An 11,141-nucleotide genomic window follows, 5' to 3' on the forward strand; every position below is an offset into this window, starting at 1 on the left:
CCCAAACTCTGTACTGTCTCCATCAACTGAGCTGCACCACACTGTACAGTATCCCCAAACTCTGTACTGTCTCCATCAACTCTACTGTATTCTTGCACAGTACTCTCTTCCACTGTACTGTTTGTATACTTCTATGCTGTTCTCCACTGTACAGCCTGTCCAACTCTATGCTGCTCTTGAGTTCTCTCTCTCTCTCTCTGTCTCTCTCTCTCTCTGTCTCTCTCTCTTGTTCAGCATATCCTCACTCTGTCACATTCAAGTCTTTCCCTGATTCATCAATGTATCTGTTCCTCAGGTGTAAAAGCAACTTCGATTTTCCTGTTATCTGAGAGGCTCATTGCTTCTGTCTACTAACCTAGGCCTAGTCCTGGAAACTTCCAGCCTCTATACAATCTAATCTAAGCCTAGAAAGTTTTCAGCTTTTGAGACTTATGCTGAATAAACCCATCCTTTCTAGTTCTTTCTTTCTTTGTCTGACATACTATTATCTTTATTGGAAGCCACAGGAGGCTCCTTTGGTATCTTAGAGGGCTAGATCCATTTGGATGCCTCATAAGCAGCTAACAATCAGCATGAAAAGACACCCAGTTTCCATTTCAGCATGAGCATACCTTAGAAGTTACTACTTTATTGAAACAGGCCAAATGATGAATACATGAAAAAAATCACTAAGTAAGTAAAGCTTGAACAAACAAAAACATCAACAACATATTTTGGATCAGTTAAAAACAGTGAAGTCAGAGAGCAAATCAAGTAATAGTCATCTATATAGAAACAGAAGAAACACAACCAAGAGAATGAATATACATTAAAAGGATATTATTAGATTGGTTTCTATGATATAGTTTGGGTAGCCCAACAGTGTCTGTCTTCACACTGGAGAGGCTGAGAATCTGGTAGCTGCCCAGTCTGTTGGACTGGCTGTCTCAGAAGTTATAAGCCTGGTACCGAAGGCCTGGGGGATTCCAAAAGAGCATCTGGATTCTGCAATCGGTAGAAGTAGCTAGACAGTCAAAATAGTGAGGATTTTCAGAGCAGGGAAACTATTCTGTGTACTGTAATGGAAGGTTACATATACCCAGGTTATCATATACCCATCAAAATCTATAGAATGTGCAACACCAAGAGTGGAGCCTAATGTAAGCTCTGTGTGTTGGGTAATAATGATACATCACTGACATTTATTGTCACATTGCATCACTGCAGCATATAATGTCACAGTCGGGGAGGTTGTACAAGTGTGGGAACACTTTTGCCCCATATAGGAAACCAGTATTTTATGCTCAAATTTTCTGTGAACCTAAAATGTCCTAAAAAATAATCAATGCAGTTTACTTGATGGGATACACATATGGGGAGCCAAAGAGGAGTTGGAAAGGGTGGATACGATCTTAGTACATTTTATCAGTATGAAATTACCAAATAATTTGAAAAAAATGTTAAAGATGCTTCTAATAGCTCACAGCACTTGGGAAATAATACTGTTATTCGTTTCAGGCCAGCCTGGGCTACCAGGTGAAATCCAGTCTTCTTTTTTTTTTTTTTTTAATTTTTTTTTTACGCTCCAGATTTTATTGGCCTCCCAGTTCAATCTTTGACTGTTCCTCTTCCATACCTTCTCCCCCACACCGTCTCCACGAGGATATCCCACCACTCCCACTCCACCAGACCTCTCACTCCCTGGGACCTCCAGTCTTTTGAGGGTTAGGTGCATCTTCTATGACCTGGCTGCTGCATATGTGTTGGGGGCCTCACATATATGTATATGCTCTCTGATTGGTGGTCCAGTGTCTGAAAGATCTCGGGGGTCCAGATTAATTGAGACTGCTGGTCCTCTCACAGGGTTGCCCTCCTCTTCAGCTCCTTCCAACTTCTCTCTAATTCAATCACAGGGGTCAGCAGTTTCTGTCCATTGGTTGGGTATAAATATCTGCATCTGACTCTTTCAGCTGCTTGTTGAGTCTTTCAGAGGGCAGTCATGATAAGCTCCTTTTTGTGAGCACTCCATAGCCTCAGTAGTAGTGTCAGGCCTTGGGGCCTCCCCCTGAGCTGGATCCCACCTTGGGCCTGTTGCTGGACCTCCTTTTCCTCAGGCTCTTCTCTATTTTTGTCTCTGCAGTTCTTTTAGACAGAAACAATTATAGGTCAGAGTTTTTGACTGTGGGATAGGCTCCCAGCGGCAGCTGTGGAACTTCAGGAGGGTTCTTACCAGTTTCCCTGTGAGCAGCGGATCTCCTGGGATGCCTGTAGACTGTGAAGTCTTCAGGGGAGTGGACGAGTTGGCAATCTGCCCCAGCAGATGGTGCCAGCCGGAAGGGGCTTTTAGTTCTTTCTGAACTGGTTCAACTCAGTTGTTCTGGCTCAAACTCCTCTCCTACTTGACTTAATCAGTCTGGATTTTCTCTTGGTATCATCAACAACAGACTGTTACTATTTAATTTTGGTGTATATCTAGGAACAAACACAGTAGCCTGCATTGTTTTTGGAAGCTTCCCTGGTCTCCCTGGCCAATATCCCATGGAATCCTTTCCTATCAAGCATTTCTACAACTTTGAGAAAAAAATGTCTTTGACTCATATATAGCACAGCAATGATAGTATAAATACCACAGGTAGTTTAAAATTTTAATATGTATCAATGAAGATATACTGTAGTACTATGTAACCATAACTCAGACCAGAATAAATTGGACATTGTCAACATTAATTCCTTCACAAGATGAAGGCCAGTGACTTATCATTTCCAGTGTTGTTTAATTTAGTGGTGCAAACGACTCAGTGAGTGTTGCTGGTAGAGCAACCTGACTTGTTAAAATATCTCATTTCTCAGACATGTTCTCTTTCTTTTTTTTCAAACAAATTATTAACAAGGGTGAAGTATTTGCTATCACTAACTTGTACCAGTTGTGATTCATATCTGTAGTTTACTCTTTGTCCTTCTATGAAACTCATAGGCGAATGAACAAAATAAATTGAATATTCTGTGCCTTACTGAATGCTTAGTCACTAGTTTTAAGTGACAGTTTATATGTTGGTACTATAAATTATATTAATATCTAAATAATTGCTATTTTGACCCTTACAGTCAAAACATCTTTCCCAAATAATTATGTTGCTTGATACATCATCAAAAGAAACCACTATCTTGGTTTTGTTTATTTTCATTTAATACTTAGCATACAAAAGCTACCTTAAAAACCTATACAGAGGACGTGTGAAGTAGGTGAGTCTAAATGTGCTGACACTTTCCTAGCTGAAAGAACCCAATGGACCCCCAAATATACTAGACATTATCCCTAAAATAGTTATTTTTTCCTTCTGCTGTCTTTTGTTTATACCATTTAGTAGTTATTTTATCTTCTTTTTTTAAACCCAAGAACAATTTTTTTTCAGGTCAGAAGTAAAATCCTAGGAAAGGCACTTTGAGGATCCCAGTAGTTGTTGAGAGAACGAAGGAGGAAATAAAAATCCTTACTACCTGAGTTAAGTTTGTATGGATGGCAGCCATGTAATGCCAAGCAGCCATACAGTGTGAGAGATATTTTAGAGAAAAAGCAGGAAGCCCAAAATAACAAATTAAAAAACCTATTTCAGCTCTGGTCAGTATGCAGAAAGGAGACAAAGAGGTAAGAACAGAAGTCATTCCTAAGCAAGGACTTGGAAAAGTGGACAGTTGACCTACATGGTAGCCTCTAGAAACTGCACTTGGAGGGTCAGAATTCTGGGAAGGAAAAGCACAGGATACTATTAAAAGTATAATTACTTCTATTTCTTTAGCATGGCTTAAAATAAGTCCAAACTCCTGAGAGATTTTCCTTTGGCTAGGTGATTGAATAGGCCAAATGGATTATAATAGCTATTTTAAATGGTAATAGCATTTAATCTCTTTCTTGGTTTTAATAAATCTTTAAATTTTGCTGTCACATAAATAGTACTCACTTTTAGAAATTTAGAAATTCATGTCACAGGGCTCTCTCACTGTCTTACTAGTATTACTGGCGTGTGTGTGTGTGTGTGTATGTGTGTGTGTGTGTTCGTATATTTAAAATTATTGGAACAAAGAGCTTCAGTGGGAGCAGAAAAATGATAATGAGGTGGAGAGGTAAAGTGACCATCATTATATATATCATATATATACATATATATATACATATGCATAGAATTGTCAAAGAATTGAAAATATTGATGAATTGTACCAGAGACCTGTCTGATAGAATTTTCCTGTTTTCTAGGAAAAAAAAAAAGAAACTTCCCTTTCTTCTATAGTTCTTTTAAGATATCAAACTTAGGGGTAGGTTTCAACATGTTGTAATTTCCAATAATATATACAGTATTTTAACCTGAATTTTCCCTTTTATTTCTAGTTTATTATTTCAGGGTCATTTTCAATTGCAGCAGGAAGAAGAACTACAAAAGGTTTGGTGAGGTTTTTTTTTATGTTATTTTGATATCAAAAGAAGAGGGCTATAATCAAAGTATCTGTTCTGCCAGGATATGAAAAAAAATATTTCTTAACATCTAAGACACAAAGTCTGAGTTTGCATTTCACCTAGAAGAATCTTTCTGTTAAAACTTTTAGCGAAAAAAAGTGGCTAAGTCCTGACACGAGGGTGGATATTGTGATACAACAATGGGAAGAATTCAGAAGAAAAGTCAAGAATGGTTGTGTGAATCAAATCTACATTGATGTTAACTGATCATGCCCAGGATCATGACTCTAAACATTTGATTGACATAATATTTATTGACTAATTGATCAGAGTGTGTATTCTCACTATATCCAGATTTTGAATATTCAAGAAAGGAAGTTCACAATGAGTTATTTCTCAGGCAGAGACAAATTTAAAATATAACATGCTTGGATATCTGTCACAAAGTCAAAACAAAACAAACCAACAAACAAATAAAACAAACAAAAGCAAAAACAAAACAAAACAACCTGAAACCAAGATCTCAGTAAACTTGACAGTAGTTAGGACCACATTTGCATTATCCTTATTCAAAAGAGAAACATCGAACTCTAGAGTGCAATTAGCACGTTTCTATATCTTTGTCCCTAGCTTGTTGCTACATGTGACTATTACTTTCTACTTGTCATGCTGCATCCTCACCAAACCACTCACACTTTCCTGCAAAGTTTTGTTTCTCATAAAAGAGAATTGAAGAAAAGAATAAACAGCAGAGAAGGAAATGTGCAAAATGTGCAGGGCCACAAGAGGTCAGGGCATTTATCCACGCAGTAGAGGTCAGAGAATCTTGTAGCAGAGGAAGGTAAGAGGCACACAGAGATCTGCAGCAGATGTATAATAGACAGCCCAGAAAGATGGCTCAGAGGTAAAGGTGATTGCCATGACAACCTGAGTTGGAGCCTCAGGACACATAGGTGGCTAGCTGGGCTGTACAGATTCAGAAATAAAAAGAAGACATCCTACCTCTAACATGGTGGGAGCAGAGAGCTAACTCCAACAATTCTTTGAGCTCTACAGGCACACACATCCAAAATTAAATAAATACTTATTTTCAAAGTATAGTCATTTTGAAATCCCCTCTAGGAGAGATTTTGATGATATTTCACATAGGCTTATGTTTTTTTTTAAAGTCACAACAAACGATAATCAACAAAAATAATAAGGCAAACCAATACAACATAGCATCATCAGCAAAGACCAGCATCAACAAAGTCCAACAAAGAATGACAAGACAAACCAATACCTCACAGTATTCTCCACTGTCTGTTGGGTTATATTTAAACCCTTTTCAAACATCATGTGTTCTCTCACGCATCCACTCTAGCAGAACGTCATATGCCCATTTTTTAAATTAGCTTTCAAAAAAACACCACGTGGCTGTTCTCAACAAAACATTCTCTCATGTGTCTGCTTCAACAAAAAATCCTCTCATATGACAGTGTTTTTTTAAATCACATGACACAAGGGAGTCTCCAAAAAGCCCCCACATTTTCAGCTTCATGTGTCTGTAGGGATAATCTGAAAGAGATGAAATTCACATTTTTATTTTAACAAGAGCTTTAAATTGGAAATAATGGTAGAGGCAAATTAAGAAACCTTTGAAGTCATCAAAATAATGAGCATGAAATATGTAAGAATTGAAGAGTTTAAACTGATATGTAGGGATAGACTTGTGGATAGTGGATTAATCAATTTCATTCCTTTCTAGGTTCGAAGCAGCCTAGGCTTGAACATTACCAGCTCCGTGTTTGCCTTCTCGGGGATCGTAATCAGCTCAGTGAGCCCAGGCATTTATTCTTTCCATGTATATTACTGTACATATAGAGGTTCATCAGAAGGCTGTCGCATGACCTTGTCCATTTTAATGGTGCGTAGTTTCTTTTTTCATGGAGTTATGGTTGAAGCACACTGTGCAAACTGTCTCAGAGGAAGCCAGGAGTAACATGCCTCAGGAGTGGTTGCTTGAGAGAACACATGATGTTTGAAAAGGACTTAAATATAACCCAACAAAGAGTGGACAATACTGTGTGGTGATTCTAGAATCGCCTTGAGAAGTTAGAAACCATCAAGAAATAGAGTAATCGTTTATTTAGGAATGAGAGTCACATCTTACATCCACACTCCTGTGTACAATGAGATCAAAAGAAAGAAAAATTCAGGTAAATATAGGAAATCAACATCCTTATTCCTTATGCAGAATAAATGGCATTGTCCTTATTTTAATTTAAGTTAAACTCTTGAGCCCCATTTATTTACACCAAAACAATTGCATAAGGGACACTGATAACTAATTACCTCCTAGAACATTTAAAAAGTCTTTATGGTAAGCAATTCAATCTCCAGCCACTCAGTTAAAATGAGATACAAATGTTTAGTGGGTGGAACAGTTTTCCAAAGCCACTGAGAAACTGGCAAAGATACATTCTGGAATTTCCTGCCTATAACTCACCTCTTTTATGTATTTATTCTGATTAAGAATCTAGCTTTCTATTTCTGAAGATCTGTTTGTTACCTTGTAGACATCCAGGGTGCAATGATACGAACACAGCTCTGGGACTGACAGCTGTGTAGGATGGGTTTCTTGGTCATGAGGCCTGTGAGGTCACACAATACTTAATGCTTAGAATAGCCCTGGTTTGCTGTAAGCTCTGCAGGTGCTTTCTTCATTCATCTCAACCAGCCACCTTCTTGTTAAGGTCATAAAGTCTTCTGAATTGTGTAAGTCTTATTTTGTGTCTGTGCTGCTTGATCTTAAGCCAGAGGACCTCCATAGGGAAGGGCCTCATTAAGCTTAAAGTGCCAAGTATATTCCTACCTGGCCACCAGTGGCATCATTCAACAACCTTGAATCGCACACATTTTTTTTTTTTTTTGTTGTTGTTGAATGTTTTGTTTGGGTGTGATGTGCATGATCTTTTGAGTGTCTGTGCCAATACACACAAATATATGCATGTTTCTGTCTGCCTGTCTCTTGTGTGTGTGTGTGTGGTGTGTGTGTAGGCCAAAATCTTTCTTGATTGCTCTCTACTTTAAGGTAGAATCTCTTATTTTAACCCACAACTCTCAAGATGAAGTTTGTCTAGCGATTCTTCTTGTTCCAAGAATTCTTCTTGTCCCCTGTCTGCACTTGGGGATTGAATGCATGCATGCCATCATCCCTACCTGACATTTATGCAGGTGCTACAGATCTGACCTCTGGTCCCAGTGATTGCACAAAAAGAATTTATCTACTAAACCATACCCCAACGCTCTGAGATATATAATTTACACAAGATCTCAGGGTTAGTACTGGGAGATTTAAAAATAAAACCAGCTCTCTTAATTCAAGAAGCTTTCATCCTCTTTGGAGAAAAAGATACATTACGAAGCATGTCATTGTAAACAAAGAGGTCAGGTAAAATGAGTTCTTTTTAAGAAAGAGCAGGTAGAGATATTACAGCGTGAAACAACTGAACTGTACCGTGTGAAAGTAGCAAGAATAAGCTACAAGTGACCTAAAAAGGTCACAGTTTCATAGGGCTTAAACCAATACATGTACTACAAGAAGTGACAGAATATGAGCCACTTGGAAAGCCAAGAACTGACTAAGGATAAGGCTGGACCAGGAGCCATGTTCCTAGACTCTTGGGCCATGCCTCCATCCTTTCAGTGTAAAAATGTTTAGAACATGCAATTCTCACTCCTCACATGCCTGTATTATGAATTGTTGGCAGGGTCTGGATATTGTGGTAGTCGTTTTAAGTGTGCTGGAATTCTGCATAGGAATATCCCTCTCTGCCTTTGGATGCAGGGTGATGTGTTGTAACCCTGGTGGGGTAAGTTTTCACTTTAATTTGAATATGTCTCTTCATGGTTTCTATCACTCTGTAATAAATCACACAAACAAAGAAGCTTAACCTAATTCTCACTAGCTCTCTCTCAGTTTCAATGGGTGAAGTATGGGCATAGCTTATTGTTTACCTGAGTTTTCTTTTCAGAGACTCATAAGATTATGTTTATGCAGTTGGATTGATCTGTGGGATCCCCTGAAGCTTCAGATTATATAGTCACGAAGCACAATTCATATCCTGTGCAATATAGAAATTATGACCGTGTACTTCTTTGAAGATACCAGAGGAACCAATGTCTTGAGTTTTTTTAGTTTCACACAACTTGCAAAGTTTCATCTAGAATATTGTCATTGTTAATTGATTCAAAGTCAACTGATCTGTGGCTTACAGGAATGATATTCAGTTCTATTCACAGGTCTCATTCATACTCAAGGGGGAGAATCACAAGAGGGCCACTGAGAGCCATGTAGTATTTTTTTTTTATTATAATCAAAACAGTACAGTTTACCATTCTATTGAAAGTAATGTCCCCTTTGAGTCCAGACCAAAGAACAATTCACATCTTAGAAGTCCATAAATGGTGCCAAGTTTACCTCACTTTTTAAAAAAATCATAGCAGCCTTCCCTGGCTACTGAAGAAACATTAGGGATAAGACTTCTCTGTCACTGGCTACCCACTTGGACATTGTCTTACCCTAAGACTTTTTGGAGATCCTTCTGGCTGCTGATGAGAAAGATGATCTCACAAAGTGGGGAATGGGAGAAGATACAGAGAAGTAGGCAAGAACAAGCGTATGACTATTGTGTTCCTTAAGTATCTTGAACAAGTTAGAGGCCAATAAAGCCTCATAGCTGCTCAATAGTCTCATTGTTCTCAAGCCCAGGGATGGACAGGACTCACATCCAATAATCAACTGATAATAAAATGATAAGATCACTTTGTGCTCATCTATATCCTTTCATCCCTTTCTGGTTGCTTCCAGGAAACACCACATTTATATGCCCACAGGCTCAACCTAAAGAACAACATTGGACTACATCATAACAAAGCTTATAATGGGTTTGCAATTTAAGGTCCTAGAGTTTTCAGTTTCTTGGGTATTATTGAAGTTTTTGTGATTTCACTGAGTGATGAAGCTTTTGGGTACAGGCAATTCCTTCATACCCTTCAGACCTTCATATTTACTGAAAGGATATGTATTGTCTCTAGACACCCCGAGACCAAGCACTCAGCACAAAAGCAGATGTATTTGTCCCAGAGAGACAAAAGACAGTGACTAATACACAAAGACAAGAGATAGAGGACAAGAAAGAAGGGGAAGGGAACAATGCAGAAGGGTAAGGGGTATTTATATTGAGGGGAGGAGGCAAAGTACTGCCTCTGGAGACAGATGTGCTCTATAGGAAAATGGCTGTTTATAAAGGTAAAGAGGGAAATGCCATGTTGGGATGAGATGTTTAATTTAATTGGGTGAGCCAAAGGGAGCTTTTACTTTAATAGCTGGACCTTGGTAATCAGTCTCAGGGGGAGAAAGTGACCAAATAAGGGAGTGGGCCATGGTGGCTAACTTCAGGAATGTAATCTAACAGTTTTAACAAGACAGAGAAAATAGGGAAGACAGGCAAGGCCTGCCAGAGCCATGTTTGCTATGCTTGAGCTGGCTAGAGTCCCTTTGCTCACTGTATGGAAGTCTGTGCTTCTTATGAACTCTATAATAGTAGTAAAGCTGATCTCCCCAGTCTTTCTGAGTCTAGACATGTAACGACATGTAACATATAATGAAGGTCTCATGTTCTCTGGAATCTTCAACCATTCCTATCAAGCTCCATGTCACATGGCTTTGTAGAAGAAGGATGAGACTTCTCCTTGCTGTCAGCATGCCTCCTGCCACTTTGGACCAGTCTGGTCATCATAGTGCTTTACATCTGGCAACCATGTCATGATTTGTATATGTTGCTTCCATCACTCTAGGAAATTACTTTGGGAAAAGAACTCAACAACAGCTGGAAAGCTTCTAAAGGGCAAAATTCCTCAACTCATTGTGTCCTAGGTATAGCCTGATCAAAGAATGCCTGAGAAATCCCTGTGATTGATATGAGATTCATATGTGTAGTGACAGGGTGAACATTGGTAATGGTGATAATATGTGGATAAGAGAAGGAATCCCTTAGGATCTGTGAATGATGCAACAATACTTGATTAACTTTACAGGTCATGATAATTATGCCATCAAATCCTACCAAGGCAGAGACAGCAAATCCTGTAACACTTCAAAGTGGATTGATGCCACCAGAACACCAAGAGAATATGCACTGATTATTTATCAAGAAGCATATATGGGAAAACACAAGAATCCAACTCCGATGTCTGTATATGCATGTGTGTGTGTGTGTGTGTGTGTGTGTGTGTGTGTGTGAGTGTGAGTGTGTGGTTGAAATGACATTCTCATGTTTCACCAGGAAGTTGGCAGATTATTCCACTGGCTCCCCCTAAAGAGTATCAGAATGTAATAAATAAACCAACCATTTACTGGCTAAATAATACTTGAAAATGTTTTTATTCATCCTTAGGACATTCTAAAAGTGTTTTAAATAAGCAAAGAAGGTTTTAAAGTAAACAGATGAAATGGCTTAAAACACATAATATTTTTCACACAGACCACATCTGCACACTTCTGCTACTTTGTCTAATGCTCTGTTTGTCCAACTTTAGGGTTTTTTAAATAACAAATTTGGAGGTGTATTTTTTTCCTTTGAGATGTACAGAAACATGAATTTTGTTTCTCCTTTCTGTCATACTTCCTTTGTGCCACAAAAAATGTAGCACAGAATAGCAAAGTCAG

General features: G+C 38.5%; 1 protein-coding gene across 1 annotated transcript in view; it reads left to right on the plus strand.

Moving 5' to 3' along the window:
* Nucleotides 1–10,816, plus strand: part of LOC110285981 (membrane-spanning 4-domains subfamily A member 4A-like) — an 18,468-nt gene extending 7,652 nt beyond the window's left edge. Inside the window, exons 4-7 of the mRNA XM_021152451.2 lie at nucleotides 4,364–4,420; nucleotides 6,177–6,335; nucleotides 8,182–8,283; nucleotides 10,511–10,816. Coding sequence (XP_021008110.1) covers nucleotides 4,364–4,420; nucleotides 6,177–6,335; nucleotides 8,182–8,283; nucleotides 10,511–10,615 — 423 coding nt within the window. The 3' untranslated portion in view covers nucleotides 10,616–10,816. The remainder of the gene's footprint in view (nucleotides 1–4,363; nucleotides 4,421–6,176; nucleotides 6,336–8,181; nucleotides 8,284–10,510) is intronic.
* The last annotated feature ends 325 nt before the right edge of the window (nucleotides 10,817–11,141 follow it).

The sequence above is a fragment of the Mus caroli genome, chromosome 19, assembly GCF_900094665.2.
Source record: "Mus caroli chromosome 19, CAROLI_EIJ_v1.1, whole genome shotgun sequence".
Classification (NCBI taxonomy): Eukaryota; Metazoa; Chordata; class Mammalia; order Rodentia; family Muridae; genus Mus; species Mus caroli.